This window comes from Boleophthalmus pectinirostris, unplaced genomic scaffold, assembly GCF_026225935.1.
Source record: "Boleophthalmus pectinirostris isolate CB_2022bp ecotype Guang Dong unplaced genomic scaffold, ASM2622593v1 HiC_scaffold_2, whole genome shotgun sequence".
NCBI lineage: Eukaryota > Metazoa > Chordata > Actinopteri > Gobiiformes > Gobiidae > Boleophthalmus > Boleophthalmus pectinirostris.
In genome coordinates this window covers 24,285,406-24,304,270 of record NW_026571152.1, presented here as the reverse complement: position 1 = coordinate 24,304,270, position 18,865 = coordinate 24,285,406, and the positions used below count along the sequence as shown (strand labels likewise).

General features: G+C 38.2%; 1 protein-coding gene across 2 annotated transcripts in view; it reads right to left on the bottom strand.

Annotated features, from left to right (window-relative positions):
• Positions 1-18,865, bottom strand: part of bcar1 (BCAR1 scaffold protein, Cas family member) — a 63,164-nt gene that overhangs the window by 8,517 nt on the left and 35,782 nt on the right. For both annotated transcript variants that reach the window (XM_055155154.1, XM_055155153.1), the window contains exon 2: positions 8,134-8,796. In XM_055155154.1, coding sequence (XP_055011129.1) covers positions 8,134-8,796 — 663 coding nt within the window. The remainder of the gene's footprint in view (positions 1-8,133; positions 8,797-18,865) is intronic.

Genomic DNA, 18,865 nt, shown 5'->3' with positions numbered 1-18,865 from the left:
TGACCTCACAGCATTAGGATTTGTTCGCTCAATGGTAGGCGGGTACTTGTTTATTTAACCAATCGCTGCTATTTGGTTGTGACGTATATAATGCGCCAGATCCTGTAGGAAGAAAGGCAATAACACATTTCCCCTTGATAAAATTCACCAAACATTCTCTTTGTTCCAGCTTTGACTCCTCGATTTTGGGAATCGTTGCCAACATAGAATGTATGGCTTCATCTACCTCCAATCTCGACGCTTTGTTTACTGTCGTGCTGCACCACAAAATTGACCCAGACAGGTGCTTGAGTCTGACGTCATGGCTTCACAGCTCTTCGCTGATTGGCAGGTGCATGGTCTACAACTTCCGGGGTTCTTGCAAACGTCTAGTGTATTCTGATTCCCGACCTAGTCGCTGGAGAGAAATGAAATTGAGCAAAGGCACTAGGTGGTGCCAGCCTGGCTACCAATCTCTACTAAACAAAATGTAAAAGGCAGCTGTTAACTTGAAAACTATTGCAGCACTTTGAGCTATAGAAATGTAGGCAGACTAATAATAAAGGGTTACTCAAACATGTATGAACGAAACAAAATGCAACTCCAGGTATGTTTTTGATGAGGCAATAACATTCTAACATGGCTTAAAGCTCACAAGAGTCACTTTTGCGTAATATAGGGACTTCGAACAGCATACACTACCATTAAAGTTATTCCACTCCCCTCCAACCAGATCTGTAGCAATAATAATTAATATATAAAATTAAAATGTCACACAATCAGTTACCATTTAAATCTCAACAAATGCGGTGAGAGGTGGAGGGATATGCAAAATTGATGTTCACCTTAATGCATCCTAAGTGACATTGATTCCTTCTTAAACTCCTCAAATAACAAAGTCAATATCTATTACTACATGAATTTATTTGAGCTCGTTCTAAGAAATGATTGACAGCCATCTGTGTTGCATACAGGAGTTTAACCTTGTTGTGGAGAGCGTTTGTGGTAACCCAAAAAGAGATTTTAAATGTGCTACTATTTCATTTTTGGTCTTGATCACATGTTAACATTAGCAGCTATCTTAGTACCCGCTTGCCTGCTTTTAAAACAACAATTTTATCTGACACACCCGCTGAAATATGATGATATGGGATAAGGCTGTTATTTTCAAAGAGGAAACATTTCTACATGGTTATCAGGGGCAAGTACACATAACTCATAGCAAGTATTCAGTTCAAAGTTGAGGTTTCATGGTTTATTTTAAATGTAATTATTGGACATTTCTTTTTCTTTCTATAGCTATGTAGCCATTTATTAAAACTATGTGAGGTAATAGTGCAAAATACAATATTACAACCCAAAATTAATTGTCCAACGCTCTTCACATCATTGCTTTAATTTTAACCATGATGAAAGAAAAAGTACTTCATGAACCTGTTGTAAAAACACATTTAACATCATTTAAATATCAAAGACAAGTTGAATCCCCTGTTCAGACAGTGGCCAGCCAGACCATATCTACAAGTATTTTATAGACGAAAGAAGTGGCCTGAGGATGGCAGTGTACTTTCAGATTCACTGACCTAAATAAACTACTCCAGAAAACTGTGTTGTGTTCTCAGAATAACTGCACTGCTCCCGAGGTACCAATAAACCACAGCCACACATTGAAAAGGCTCCGTTTCCTTTGCTTAATATAATATACACACAAAGCCATAGCTCTAGACCGGGGCTTGGGAGATCCTTCTTTGTGACTTGTGAATGATTACTTCATGCACTATTCAACAAATGACCTCTGCTTTTAGCCCCGCCTCCTCCTTCCCATTTTCCGCCTCTTTTTATTCAAGGAAACCACGAGCACACACGCATCAGGCTGATTACAACATGTCGTCAAACACATAGCTTCAAAATGCCCACCCAAACCACACCAACTCCAAAATAGCCCCAACACAGGCAGCTGCAGCTCCGAGGATGTCTTTATGATACAGATGTGAGCTTCAAAGATGGAGCGGTGAAAATAGGGCCATAATTACAGGAGATTTGGTGGTTTGTCTAAACTGGTAGCAGCTAACGGCCCATAGCTTTCTCAGGGTATAGAGGAACAGTGGGAATGCCAGAGCTAGACAGAGAGGGGACTGCTGAGGTCTCTTAACAGATTAAACAGTCCGCCCCCCACTGAACGCCACATGGCTACTGTGTTTACTCTGCACAGGACTGTCTAGCAACTCTGGCAACATGCTAATTACAAGAAAACAAATGCTAATTGAACAATGGGGTAATTAGCACACACGCAGGCTGCAGTCAAGACAGTGGTGCTGGTGAAGTGCAAGGGTAAAGTAAAAGCAAAAATAAGTAGGCCTGTATACTGGTATGAGACAGGAAGATACTCAAATTTGGTGACACAAAATAATTGCGATTAACGATTATATCACAATACTGCTTTAAAATGCTGACAGTTTAAACATGTTATGGATATAAATACTTATACTTTTAATATTATGAATATCTGTTATAGTAAACATACTTTGCTACAACTGAAAACAACAATGATTTGGAAAAAAACATCATAGATAAGTAGCTTTTTTTCAGCACATTCTGGTGATATAATGGTGGTTTTCACGATTATATCAAATGTCCCTTGAACGTTTATTGTCTACCCTTTTTATCACGATAAACAACATTATTGTCTTATCCCTAGGGGTGTAACGATATCCAAGTCTAATGATACAATATCGTCACGTATGAACCTCATACAACAATATTTATTGCAATATCGTGGGAAAGCTCACGATATCACAATATCACAATATCCAAATCTTTCAGTACAATATTTTCACAATATATATCTCACGGTATGATATTTATTGCAATATTTTGTGGAGGGTAACAAAACTGTTAATATGCTACTTTTTCCTCTTAAAATGCCTTGAGAAGACTTAATCCAAAGAACTAAGACGTAGACGTGCTTAGAACTGTTATTTCTATTATCTATTAGAGTCTACACTGAAATGAAGCAAAGGATCATGGTCTATGTACTTCACTTTGTCTTTTTTTAGCTATTGTTGCACCATAACACTTAATTTAAGCAAAGAGACTTGTAATTCGATATATTGTGATGGTCCACGATAATATTGTGAGAACTTTGATGATACAATATTACGATGTGACAGTTATTGTTACATCCCTACCCATCCCTTCTTTTTACCTGTTTGCACTGACTGACACAAGAACAATAATGAAAGACAATCCCAGTAAACCATTTTTTAAATCAACAATATCATTCAAAACGCCTGAACTGCAACAAATAAATAGCAGAAAGAATGAACTAATACTTAGTCATAAAAGTTAGTTACACAACCCTCTGCAGCTCAAATCTTATTTACAAAGAAAATGTACACACGATAAATACTGACCCCTAAAATATATTATTTCAGCTTTCATGTATTGAACAATAAGTTGATATAGTAATTTCCATGATGGGCTTTGACAGTATTGCTCTAAAACATACTTTATCTTGAGAATATATGAATAAAAGTGTGATAAATCTGATATAATATTGTATTACTTAGCATTAGTGATGGTGCAAGTTTCAGCTTTACTTGGAATGTCTGTGTTTGCAGTGTTGAGTAGTGCAGTGTGCCAAACAGCTGTGTTAAATTCATTAGTCTCCAGATAATCTCCGAGCATGTGCCTCCATAAGCCCTCCCCACACCCGCTGCTCAGCATCTTCTCGCATACAAATATGACAAGGTTTAACGACACACTTCTGCTGCTCAAATGCTTTATTTATAGCACTGTTTTCAAAGGACACTTGAGTTTGTTTGAGCTAAAAACATACCTGAAATACTAAGACGTAACTTTTCAAAGATTTGTCATGAAAAGGGAGTTATTTTTGCGTTGTGCCGTTGGAGCGGCTGTGTCACATTAAAATAAGATTTGGGTGTAAATACTAGAAATTGGTACCTGCTTTACTGCTATAAATCTATCCAAGAGGCCAGTAAGAATGGAAATAGACACTGAGGAACTACAGGAAAATGTGATCTTATTATTATGTTTTGGAAAATATTAGTAACAGGGATTCCAGACCATTTAATGTTATAATATGGAACATACTACTTACCTATATATTAATTAGTTGAGAAAAACAATTTATTTGAGATTTTAGTTTATGTTATAATGTTATTTAATCATCAGAAACATACCTGGTGTTGTATTTTGTTTCATTCATGCATTTAATAACAAACAAGACCTCAAATCATTACTGAGCTAAAGGTAAAAGGTAGCTGTTAAATTGGAAACTACCACTTCATAACATCACAAGGTGGAACAGGGCATTTTGAGCTTTGAAGATGTAGACAGAGAGTTATTTTAATAGATCCATGAGACAGACTAACAATAAATGATTACTTAAACATGTGTGAATCAAACAAAACACGACTCTGGCTACATTTATGGGGAAACAACATTCTAACATTTCTAAAAGCTCAATTTGTGAAATATAGGACCTTTACAAACACACTACTGAACGATACCACCCAACACGCCAAACTAATCAGTTAACTCCATATCCTAATGAATGACAGCTCTGCATGTTTGCCTACACTCTCTCTTCATACCAGAGTGTAGCTTTACCAATCCTCCATCAATAGTGCTTATTACAGTGGCATTAGCAGCAGCACACACAGACGTTCAGCTGCTGTTGGGCTCGTGTCCCACTGTCACACCCTCCTCACTCTTTGATGTCTCAGATGACAGCTGTGTAAAGCCGGCAGACTCCTGACGCACAAAGGAGCCTGCTGCTATTTCTGAATCTGTAAAATTCATTGTGGTATGGGCCTTTGGTAATAGGCTGACAGCTGGTATGGGCATCATCAATTGAAATAATTACTGGACCATTGTAACTTTTTAATGACTCCCAAACTATTGTTCTTCTAATTATGGAGTTTTTTTCACCCATGCCTTCTGTTGGTATGCACTAAAACATCTGCCGTAATTTAGCTCATCCTTTGCCTCCCTGTCACTCGTACCAACCAATTTCTCCCCTTTCAGTACCCCCATAAATCTCCCCTTTGGTGCTGCTCTTCTTTAAAGGTGCATTGTGCAACTTTTCTGGTGGAGGGTCTGTCAAATGCTTTTCTTCATGGAGATGTTATTGCTTTGTCTGGAATGTTTCACAACCTTTTTATCACCATGGAGACCAAACCAGATCAAGTTACAGGTCAGGTCTGTGGAGAGGCAACCCCGTTCACAGTCAGAATTCCTGTTTTTCAAAGTATTTTTGAGCTATAAATCCACTTGTAACTGAATACATGGAAGGTAGAGCTGTTCAATGTCATACTGTGGAACAAGTAGAGCAATGACATCCATCAAATCCATCAAAACAAGCAGGTGAAGTATACCCCCCAGAAAAGTTACACAATGCACCTTTAAGCTGTCACGACTGGCAGCTCTAACCTCAACATTCTTTTATGCAGCTTTTTACTATCTATGTGTCTGAGGTGGGGGGTTTTTATCCTCCAAAACAGTTAAGTGAGGTGTATTTTGGATTGGCACGTAACAGACATGAAGGGAGGAAGAAAATATAGATTCTGATTCTTTACAATGAGATATTGTTGTTCAATGTCTATTTAAACCTTTATACTTTCATAACAAGTATAAGTGAAAGTCTGTATTATTAAAGGTTTACTATTCAATTTTTCTGGTAATGAGTCTGCCACCTGCTTGTCTCCCTTTGTTATTATTGCTTTACCTACAATCTTCCACAGTATGGCATTATACCTTTCTATTTGGCTTTATTTTTTCAATTACCGGTGTTTTTATTGCTCAAAAATTTTAAAAACACGCATTGTTACTGTGAGCAGGGTTGTCTCTTCACAGATCTGACCTCTAACTTTGTCTCGGGCAATGCTTTTGTAGATAAATACGTTTAATGCCACACTTTGAAATATGGGTTAGGGTTAAGCAATAACATCTCCAGAAGACAAGCAGGTGGCTGATTCTTCAAAAAAGTTACATACTCTGCATCTTTAAATCGCCTGAATCAACAAACATAATGTGATCTGATTCTGTGATTTCTAATACATATCCACAGATGTGTAGCAACAGCCTTTGAGCAAGAACACCTTATCTTGTAATGTCTAACTAGCTCAAAGAGGGCTAAGCTGCCTGTTTGCTAAGCTTGGTAAATGTGATGGAAAATGAATGAGTAAATACAATACATAAAGCCTCTATGAAACACACTGGATATAGCTGCAGAACAAACAGACCAAGCCTAAAAAAGACATAAGATTTGAACTCGCTATGACCCCGGCCAAGGGTACCAGCCTGTGTGCAGAGTTAGTGGATCTACTGTTTTCAAATCTGTCTTTTTCTTTCAGCCTAACGGGGCACGATTTGCAGTAAAGAGAGAAAAGTAGAAGAAATGAAGGCGCCCAGATAAGCCTCGGCAGCAGTAATGGCCTGGCACCGGGGCTCAAGGACAAAACGTGATAAACCTGTTGATGTCCATGGACTCCACACTCAGACAGCTATTGACTAGGAAGAGTGAGAATGGGACCAGCTAAATATGGCAATCCTTTACCACTGTACACTCCAAAACAAATCCATAACAGTTTTGCATTGAATTTATGCTTCTGAATATGTCTAGTTATTGGCAATACAGGCCAATTTTAGGGCTGGGTATGATTAAGAAGTTGCCGATGCGATACATACCTCGATACATAGGCCATGATACAATACATATCTCAATACAGTGCGCTTTTAAGTTGATACGATATATATTTCAAATCTATTCGATACAGTTCAATAAAAAAATAATATCTAAATCATGGCTGACACTAAAAGTCTTTTTTAAACCACTTCTTGTGCTCCAGGAATGTTCCACAGTACAGCATTAAACATATCTCTCTCAATTACAGGTGTTTCATAGCTCAAAAATACCTTCAAATACGAATTCTTATCATGTGTAGGCTTGCTGACCATGAACCTGTCCCCACTGTGATCAACAAGTTTATTTTACATATTGCGCAATAATCAAGGTAATCCCTTCACCAAAAAAGCTACATAGTGCAACTTTAAATTTAAGACAGCGCAATATCTGTTTTACAGGTTTAGCTGAAGACCAGTGCACTGTTAATAAACCTTTATTTATACTAAAAATAGATGTTGTTAAAAGCACTATTATTAAAGTACTGCTTGACCTTCAATGGCTGTTATTTCTAAATGTTAAAAGCTGTTTTTAAGTCATTTAACATCTACTTTAAAGGGTACACCCTAATTGCATCTGGTAGTTTTATTTCAGATTGTGGTGGTAACTAGAGGCAAAGAGACATAAATAAACTTTCAAATGTTGTTCTCTAGCTACGCAATGCCACAACACTGACCTGACAAAGCCAAAAATAGTCTTATTAAGCCTGTAAATCCACTTAAGCTCTTATTTCCACACTATACAATCTCTAATTGTGAATAAATTGCTTATCTGTTTTTGTAACACATTTTTCTTGTTGGACAAAACATATTTTTATCGTCCCAAGACAGTTTGGCAAGATTCTACAGACCACTGTCAATCACTGAGATGCTCAAAACCATTTAAAACAGATGGTGCTGGGCTCAATTTCGTGTGTGTGTGTGTGTGTTTCAATGAATGGGTTAAGATTAGTTTGGCTGGTAAATACATTTTACTGAGCAAGATAAATGGTGAGTATTCAAATAAAAAACTACTGCAATTAAGTCGAAAAGAATAGTTAGAATGAGTAAATATTGTCTAGTTAACACAACTTTACTAAGTCGCCTTCCCCATTCCTTACTAGAAATGTAACAATAACAGAAATATCGTGATATTGTATAGTCAAAAGTCTCACAATAATCTTGTACCATCACAATATATCAAGTCTCTTTGCTTAAATTTATTGTGATGGTGCAGCAATAGCTAAAAAATAATCCATGATCCTTTCCTCTGCTTTAGTGCAGACTACATGAAGAAATAACTGTTATTAAGCATGTTTAAATCTTAATTCTTTGTATTATAACAGTACCAAAGGCTTTTCAAGGCATTTTAAAAGGAAAATGTAGCATATTCACATTTTGGCTAGCCTCCACAAAATGTCACAATATTGTATCAAGAAATTTGGATATCATTAAATCCCTATTCCTTACCTTTCCAAGTGGTTTGCCACTGTCCCAGTTCCTCTTCTCCAGAGACGGGGGCACCTGGTACACATCCTGCCCCGCTGATGCCACCCCAGCTGGGCCAGCCCCTTGCAGGGTGGGAGGCACCTGGTAGATGTCTTGAGAAGGTGCCTGGTATTGCCTCTGGGTCAGGGGTGGAGCTTTACTTGGGGGTTGTGGAGCTGAACCAACTGGGCCAGAAGGGATCTGGTACACACTGCCTTTGGAGTCATGAGACGGAGGCATCATGTAGATCGAGTCAGGGTTGGTTGTAGCAGGGTGCATGGAGGTGTACTGCGGAGCTGGAATGGGCTTGCTAGGAAAGCCTGGTGAAGCTGTGCCCATAACAGAGCTTGAGGGTGTGGGTTTGGCATAGGTGTTATGAGGGGGCAGTAGGGGGCGCTGTGACGGGGAGGTGACAGTAGTTGGGTCAGGCGTGGAGGGAGATCCCTGTTGTTTGTCATACATGCCGACCAGGATCTTCAGGCGGTTTCCCGGTACAATACCCTGACGACCGTGGAGCGAACACAGCCACCACCCGTCCAGCCCCTGAGTGTCCCGCTCCAAAACTGTCATGATGTCCCCCTTACGAAAGGACAGCTCGTCGGGAGACTCAGCCACATTGTCGTACAGCGCCTTAGCCAGCACATTCTGTGAAAAAAGAAACAAGAAACATTTAATTTAACATGAACTCTACAATCTAAAATATTTGTACCATGCTTGAAATAACTTAACTCAGTCACATTCATTGCTTCTCAAACTCTCAATTTATTTCATCTTTAGGTTTAGACCATGTTCAGAACTACTAGCATGTGTAGTCCTTTTTTAGTCCTGGTTTAGCCCTAGTTTAGACCTAGAATAGTCCTTTTTTTAGACCTGGTTTAGATCTGTTGGTATTTGGTGGGAAAGGTTTGAGAGCCATAGCAATAGACCACAAGAAAAGCAAAAAGCAGTTTGATGTATTTTGAAGCCTCATTGTTTGTTTTCTTTGGTATTTCTGTAGCTTATAACCAAATTGTGAGAACCTGTCAATTTCAGTAGTCCAGCTCAATAATACTTATCTTAAAGCTGCACTATGTAACTTTTCTGTTAGAGGCTCTGCTTGTCTTCATGTAGATTTTGTAGCTAGAATGCATGTTCCTCTTTTCTTTTTTCTTTACTAGCAATAAAAACACCTGAATAAATGCAAAATATATACTGTGGAACATCCCCACCAAAGCAATAACCACCATGAGAACAGCTAAAAATTGCACCTTCAGTTTCATGAAATAGAAAAAATCCATAAATTCACACTGTCTTTTTACATGCACATCTTTCGTAGTTAAGACGCTGGCTATTCGTGTAACCCAGCAACCCTTCTGGATGGAACAGTCTGGAACACCTCACTAACCCAATTACAGTCCGATCCTCCACATCTTTCTGTGTCATTCTCTCAGTTTCTGTGTGAGCTCTCACACAGGTACGCTCTGTACTGGCCTGGAGCCAGCTCTCCTGATGAACCCCCTGCCAAATCACTGCTCTGCTTAATGAGGACGTGTTACTGGTTTAAGAGTCAGCAGAGGATGGCCACTACATTCATATAACTGGTCATTTACAGCAATTAGATGTACTTAATTATGAAGAGCATCTGAAGACCAACCACCTTCACAAATATACTATATAAGAGTTTAGGATTTATGTGTTTTTGGTCTAAAATAGATTTGCTGTGTTACAAACTGTTTATGGCAGAGACAGTTTTGAGGTTTCACTGTCATATTTCAGAAGAACATAACAATTTACAACATTTCTTTTCAGCCAAATCAGGATCATAAATCTTCAATTTTGGCCACTAAAATCATGTATCCACTTAAGTTATTTTGAGATACAGTTCAGTTAAATTCAACAATTTTGTAAACTCATATCTTTTTTCTGACAAAATTCTTCTCATCTATTGCAATGTGTAAGTTCCTAAGATGAGCAGTGGTACAGATACTGGAGCAAAATAAATGCACAAGTAAAAGCAAAAGTATGAAAAAATCTACTCAAGTACCCATTTAAAACATGCTTAGAGAGTACAAAGTAAAAGTATTTCGCAGAGATCTGATGAAGCTTCACGTAGTAATTTTGATTAATTTTGTTTTTAATGGAAACAACTGAATCGATCTATTTTTCTTGTTTGCTCAAAGTTTGTTCAAATATCATAAAGGCTACTTTTACTTTTCAGTCGTGTTCAACAATGTAGTGGAAATGCCTGCTCTCAAATGTAGTAAAGTAAAAGTAAAATGTATCCACTTTAAAATGCACTCAAGAAAAGTACAGATACCTAAAATTTATACTTGAGTACAGAACTTTACTACTTTTACTTCATTACTTTCCACCACTGGAGACAGGTAAAAATAATAGAAAGACTAGGGAGAAATGTGAAGCTGTACCATAACCTGAATACATGAGTTTCCTTCTGTATTATGAAGTGTGTCCAATTAATAAACCTGACTCTAATCCCATAGTTTAAGAAAATGCACAAGAGTGAGTGGTCAGATTGCTCGGAGCTCTCCTGTGCACGATCAGAGCAGCACAACCCGGTCAAGATCCAGTCAATCATTAAAGCGGTCACAGGTAAGGCTGTTCAAATACTTTCTTTTTACCATATACAGCAAACAGGAGAGATCAAAAGTTTGTGAAGAACATCAGAATACTGTGAGGAATTTGTTGTGCTATTTTGTGTTTGTAGTCACATGTGAAAGATTTTTTCATTAATACTATTGTATACAGGTAAAAAAAAAAAATGTAACGTGAGGGAATGGGGAAATGTATTTACTATTTAAACAGCATATTACAGTATTTTTTGATCTATGTTATAATGTTGTTTCCTCATTGCAAACATACCTGGAGTTGTGTTAAGTTTCATTCATTGCTACTTTTCTGTACTACAATAACACTTAAGTTGTAGATGGATGAATACATAACTTCTATCACTCATTATAGATACTAACCAAGGATGTAACAATAACCGAAATATCATGATATCGTATCGTTAAATGTCTCACAATAATAACGTGGGCTGTTACAATATCGAATTACAAGTTCCTTTGCTTAAATGCATAGTTTTATAGTAGCAACTGCTTATAAACACAGGAAACTGCAAATCCCATGATTCATTTTAATACAAACAACATGAAGAAACATGTTTTTAACTTGAATTCTTGGGATTATGACGGAAATAATTCACACCAAAACCTTGTTAAGGTATTTTACAAGCAAAAAAATTTTCCTATCTACAATTATATCAGCCTCTCCAAAATATCGCAATAAACACTGTACTGTGAGATGCATATCGTGATAATATCGTACCGAGAGATTTGTATATCGTTACATCCCTAATACTAATTAAGTATGTAAATATTTAATTCATTTACTTATTGCCATTTTTGTTTCTTAACCATATTATACATTTAGAATAGTTTGTGAAGATAATTCTACTTTAAGTTTAGTGGTATAAATTAGTTTCAGCAATATCATGACAGGCCTGTAAGCACAGCATTTTACACTGCACATTCTAATGAAAACACTGACATTTGAAAAGGAAGTTAACAGTACAAAAAACTGTATTTTATGTTTTGTGGGTTCAGTGGTACTTCTCATGCGGCCCATAGTATATTCACTTGAGTGCTTATGTCTCTGAGCTCCTGTGATGTCCACATTCCAGGGCAGCAGGAAGTGTGTTGGGGCTGAATCACACTGCCTTGTCATTGGACAGTGAGTCAGTGACCTGTGCTGACATTCTACTTGTTCCCATCACTCCACAGCGGTCACCATGCCCCAAAAAAACTACACTGAAGGAGTCACTCTGCCCCGTATCTGTATCCAGGGATCGGAATGATGTATTTAGTTACAGAATACTGAAAACTGCATTTGAATGTATTTTGTAAGGCATTTTGGTACATGGTCTAAGCAGAGTACTGTGCTCTGAATACTTAGAATACTTTCACGCAGAGCTGCACTGAAATTATAGTGTAAGCATGCGACATAGGATTGAAACAACTTTATATTTGTTTCACTGTTTGTTATGTATTTATTTATCGCTGATCAGAGACAGAAAAATCACACTTGCATGCATCACTAAAGCAGTTTTCTATTTTTCTCACTGATTCTTTGCAGTTTGAAGCCTAAATTGTGTGATCATGTACCGCCATGTATTCCTTACATTTTAAGAAATTTACTACATTCTGAATACCAACAAATAGAAAAAGTAACTACCAGAATACAATTACTCAATATGGTACATGAATTCAGCTACTTCCCAACACTGTCCGTAGCCCATACAAATGTGTGTGTGTGACATTGAATGTAAAATTGAGGGTAAAAATATCAATCCTCTGATGTAATGTGCTAATCTAATTTCCATCAAAGACACTTCGCTCTTGGAGGGCATTTTGGACAACGCTGGTATGGCAGGAATTTGGGCCAGAGAGTGACCTTATGCCCACAGGTAAAGTAGAGCCCTCTTTAAATGTGCCTCTGAAAAACAATTAATTATGAAGAATTAGAGACTTGACATGTACAGTTACACAGGCATTACATTGCATTTTGAAATTAAAGGTCCTATATTATAAAACTAAAACTGACTCCTGGTAGCTGTTACTTATTTTATAATACCTCCTCAAAAACATACCTGGAGTTGTGTTTTGTTTCATTCACACAAGTTTGAGTAATGCTTTATTATCAGTCTGTGCTTTATTAAATGCTGTGTTCTATCTTGCGATGCCATGCTGTGGTAGTTTTCAAGTTAACAGCTATCATTTACCTTTTCCAGGGTTGAAATGACTCAAATGACTCTAGTGAAGATGTATGGAGTTTAAAAACACAGTGGAGCACTTCCTATATTACCACATGACATCATAAGGTGGAACAAAATGTTTTCTGTTTGAGAAAAGGGTTTGTGTGTTAAACTTGTGTGAGTGAAACAAAACACAACTCCAGGTCTGTTTGTGAAGAGGAAACAACATTGTAACATAGATTAAAAAATAATGTAATATGGGCCCTTTAAATTAAACACATGCTATATTTACAGTGTGTAAAATGCAAAAACTAGGGATAAGAATGCTGAAATATTGCTATATTAATCATTTGAAACAGTGTACAATAAGGCTTTTTTTTACTCAATTCACACATTAGACAGGGAAAACATAAAATCTCCATGTTTATAAAGAATGTCCTAGTAGGGCAGTAATTACAGGCTTGTCTTTAGTGAGTTGTAGTGGTTCTCAAATTGACCAACCCTTTTATTAGGAAAGGTAGCACACGTGGACAGAGGCCAGTGATCACAAAGCTCCACTGTTCAGAGCATGTCTCCTCTTGCTTGGCTCGTTCATGGCTGTTCACTAAATTCTTCATAAGAGTCTGTGCAGAGCCTTGTGTATGTTGTAGATGTTCATATTATTTTTGCATGACATTTTTGTAGCTTTCTGTTGAGTTTCTATTTAGTCTAAGATCTCATTAATAGTATACAATGCAATTCACAAGAGAACACCTACAAACAATACAGATTTACATTTAAAGGTGCTCTGTCTAACCCTTCTGAAAGAGGCTTATAATCTGCTTGTCTCCTTGGAAATATTTCTTTACTTGGGGTTCTACAGTATAGCATTCAACGTATGTATCTAGCAATTATTCACTTACAGGTGTTTTCGTTGCTAAAAAAAACAAAAACCTGTTCTTACTGAGAGCAGGGCCACCTCTCCACAGATATGACCTGTAATTTGGCATTTTGGCATCACTTGCTTGTATCATGGAGATAAACAGTTAAAGCCGTTCTCAGCATATCAATTATCGCTAAATGGAGACCAAATCCACATGTTTAAATCTACATATTATATTTACAATTATCTATACTACTCTACTATATTGCTACTTTGACTTAAAAAATCTGCTGATACCCGATATTAAAGGATACCATTGTAGGGACAGAAAATGGCACTTATTTCCATAAACCACAGTTAACTTATTACACAAGAGATCCAATTGTGTTATACTGTTATTTATCCTTTAAATCACTACTGAACTAGTCTGGCTGGTGCCACATAGTGCCTCCACTCAATTTCATTTCTGTCCAGGAACTAGGTCAGGAATCGGAATACACTAGACAGTTTGCAGAAACCTCGGAAGTGTGAGTTCGGGCGCCAGCCAATCAGCAAAGAGCCATACATTCTGTGTTGACAACAATTCCTGAGATCGAGGATTTAAAGTCGGAACAACGCATTACATAGGTTACGACCAAAATAGCAGCAATTGGTTAAATTAAAAAAATCTACCCGCCTACCGTCAAGCGAACGAATTCTAATGCTGAGAGGTCAGACGGTTTCTATGAAGTGAAATCAACTAATGAATCAGGCTACTACTACTGAATAGCTTTGTATAAATAAAAGTTCAACATTATGAGACACTCAAGCCTTTAATAGTCTTTTTACATCCAATAAAAGGCCCAACAAGAATATCGGCTGAACCAATATCATGGAACTGATACCAGATCCAGCAATTTTTTTCAGTATCGGCACAGATATTCAATATGAGTATGTGTATTGGTTCATCTCTGCTCCCCACCCCTCACTTAATCACAGCAGCCTAAAAGGAACACTGTGATGTCACCCAGCAATATATTTGTACTGGCACAGCCAAGCAGACACAATTGTTCTCAGTCAGACAACTTTTACAGGAGTCCAGACTAAGTTACTGGAGCAGTGAAGTGAAAAGACTGATGACGTTTGTGGGCAGCAGACGTCAGGACACTGGCTCTGCGCTGTTTCTATGGAGAGACCGACCTGTGCCCATCCAACCAGACTACAGCGACCCACAGCAGGGGGCACAGACAGAGGAGCAGAGACGCCTGTTTCAAGGGTCATATATCTGTTAACGTCAAGCCTTAAGTGGTGGGATTATTAAGTCTATCTATTACAATAGGGCTTTAATATACAGTAATCCTTTGGAGGTAGTGAGGTAATAATACTGTATGTATGTAGCATTATTGATCTCCAGTATGGGAGATTATGATACATGATAGGAATTACAGAAATGACCATGTAACAGCCTCTATAGGTAGGTAGTAAATTGCAGTGGTACAGCAATAGAGATAGGGTTGGCTGAAAAAATCTAAATTAACAATTTGTGTGTGATAATTTAACAAATAACCTAGGGTCTATATTAAACAGTTCAGGTAGAATATGGAGAAATAAACAAATGTGTAAAATTAAACTAATTAAAGTGAGTTTAAATGGGACAAAGGCCCACTTTGTCACTGAGTTTTTCATTATATTGTTCACTCACAGATTTCTATTGTAGCTTTTATTTTTTACAATATTAATTTGATCAAGTCAGACAGAACTGAACCACATGCTTTTAAAGGATTATGTCTAGATTAAAAAGCCCCATTCTGATCATTGGCAAGTTTCAACAATTGGATCTCACAACAGAACAGAGTTTAACTTTAGAGTACTTGAAAAAAAAACTTTTAATATTCTGAGGTTTGTTTTCAGGGATAAACTAACTGATAAAATAGCGCATATTAGCAATTAGGAAATTGTCCCCTACAAAAAGTACTTCCATTGGCGAGAGTGGTCCACTGAGGAGGAAGTAATGAGAACAGCTGGTGGAGCGCACTTTGTAAATGTGTGTGCGCTCTTTAATGCTCTTTGTCCTGTGCCTCCTGCGTGACCCCTGGGACAAACAGCCCCTCCCTCCCCCTAAACGTGAGCCCTGGTTCTCAAGGTGCAGCCCCTCCACCGGCCCCACATCACCACACACTGCAGCCACTACACAAATGTTCCAGCATATTTGTGGTACTTTTTCCAACCAGTATCCCTCTCTGTCTGCCTGGCTACCGAAGGAAAAAACAGCAGACAGCTAGCCAATGTGATCTTAAGGAGACTCACCCGAAGAAAAGGATGACCAAAGCCTGACAATATGGAAGATAAAAAGTACTATGTATTTATCGACAAGAAGTCAGCATTAGAGTACCAAGATTAATTCAGTTTGGATGGTCGCAATTACAAAATCTCAAAGGATAATCATTTATGTAATATAAGTTCCCCACAAACAACAAAATAGCTGTTTCCATGGGATTTAATGAAGTCATCTAACCCTGTAGTTTAGACCTCTTCCCACATGTTTTGAAATGCATGGAGCTTGTACAAGTTTAGCAGTTCATGTTTCAGTCCTCTCTTTGCTTTAATGCACCTAGAAGACACGTTTAAAATGTGCACTAGAAAAGTTTGAGAATATAAACATATAAAACATAAATCTAATCACATGTCAGAAAATTGCAAGCATCTTCTTTTCTCAGTAATTCAGCCCTATGTTTAGAAAAGTCTGTGACGGTTCTCGTGTGAAAGCAACGTGCCCATCTCCATGTCACTGTCATTGATTGTCTCCTCAGTCCAGTGGTGACTCAGGCAGTAGTCGGCCCCTGTGGACCCCTGTGGACCCCTCAGTGGATACTTTAGGCCATATGAGGTCAGTGCTCATATCCCTCTGAGCTCTGGGCTAAGAGGAGCTGCATAAGTCTGGCCCACTTTCACAAAAGTAGCAAGTGTTCTGCTAAAGCTGCTTTGTTTCGTATCTAACGTGTGCATAACAGTAATGCAAAAATACTTCAAGCAAGACCTATTTCCAGTGAAAGATAGAGACAATGGAAGGTATTAGTCCATGAATGTCTTGAGGAAAATACAAGGAAGTGATATTATGTAGAAGGTTATGTTCTGGTGACACCTTTTCATTGTTCTAAAAATTTAGTACAGTTGGATAAAATGCACACAACATACACCAGTGGCAATGATAATGTTTAAAAAATAAGACTTGCCCCAGCTCCCAACACCACAATTTACAATCAAGCCATCCCCATCAACATGCCGAGCTGCCGGTGGGACTGCTGCTCATTTTGGTCACTCTCTTGGCTTGGCTTGGATACAGGCACAAAACATTGAGGGAAGACATTCCACTGAACCTGGGCTCTGGTGGGACAGGCCCAGGCCTGCACCCCCTTCCCGAAACACACAGACCTACATATGACATTCCATAGCTTCTCCTCTCTCTGGGCTCCGGCTAACATTCCGATGGTGTCACATAGTGCTCTGTGCTGTGGTCACAGACAGCAGTAGACAGAGCCCTGAGCTGCACACCAAAAGCCTTTTCCTTCCTGCTTACCATCTTTTTAATGCTTTTGATTTTGTCTTATTTTCCCCTGTCCCTCCCCCAGTTCGCCTCTCCCGCCCCCTCCCCCTCGGCCCTGTCCTGGCACGTCACTCTGCTCCATTGCAACAGTAGTGAGTGCACTTCACATTACTCAGCCTGGGATCCCCACCCTGTAAATTAGGACCATAGACTCCTGTCCTACAGCCGTATGCAGTATCAATGCAATAACAATACAGCCAAGGGACCTTCCCAGGACTCTCCCCAAGTAATAATCAGTGAGCAAGTCAAAGACACTTAAAAGTACCAATCATTGGTCAAACTTAGAAGAAACAAAGGCACAATGTGACCATAACAAGAAATCAAAATAGTTAATATGTATCTCAAATTCTGGATTGGGTTTAATTATTTACAGTATTGTCTGGTCCTATACTCGTGTTGTTAAAAATTCCTCTTATTGGTCAACCCTGAGATTATTTGGCACTGTGGCAGGGTGTACCCTATTACACACCCTGAGCAGCTGGGAAAGCCCCTCCTGTCTTGACCAGAACTTTTAGACTAAATAATGTATATGACTCAATATGAAAAAACTGTTCTGTAAGTGTATTACACCATCAGCTGAGTTTCATTGACTTTTAAAACCCAATTAATAAGTATTATGTTTGAGCAGCCAAGCTGTGCTTTTTTCTGGCTGGTTCAAAATGTCTGCCCTGGGGTTATGAACAATAGCAGAGACAGACTGCGCAGCCTTGAGCTCTGGTACATGGAGGGGGTGTTGCCTAACCTGTTGACACACAGCGCTGTTAGAAATGAGTCAGTTCTGCCCACAGAGGAGCTCATAAACAAGAGCTATATACCTGAGACCAGTGAGGGGTTTAAAATAGAAACTGATACTATTCCAGGTTTAACAAGACACCGCTGTGGAGCTAGCAATATGTTATTTAAAATCACTGACAATGGACATTACACTTTTGAAGGATCACTTATAATAATCAAGATTTACACCAGTGTTTCTCAAAATGTGTCACAACTAAACCACGAGGAAAAACAGTCTAAACTAAGGCTAAACTACTACTTAAAAGCATTGTGTAACTTTTCTGGTGGAGGGCCTATCAAATGCTTTTCTGCATGGAGATGTTATTTTTGTCTGGAATGTTTCACTGTATGGTATTAAACCTTTCTATTATCATGGAGACCAAACCAGACCAAGTTACAGGTCAGGTCTGTGGAGAGGAAACCTCGCACAGTCAAAATGCCTGTTTTTCTTGGTATTTTTTGAGCAATAAACCACCGGTCATTTAATAAATGTAAGGTAGAGCTGTTTAATGTCATACTGTGGAACATTCCAGGCAGAGCAATGACATATCCATAGAAACAAGAAACAAGCAGGTGATGGACCCCCAACCAAAAAGTTACATAATGCAGTGTGAATTAAAAATTATACTAAAGTGTATAATTGTATAAAAGTGTATTTTAATTTACTTTAAGTCCCAATGGTTTATTAGAAGCAGTATCTTTAGTATCTTCTCATCTGATCACACTGTATCACACACAATAATTC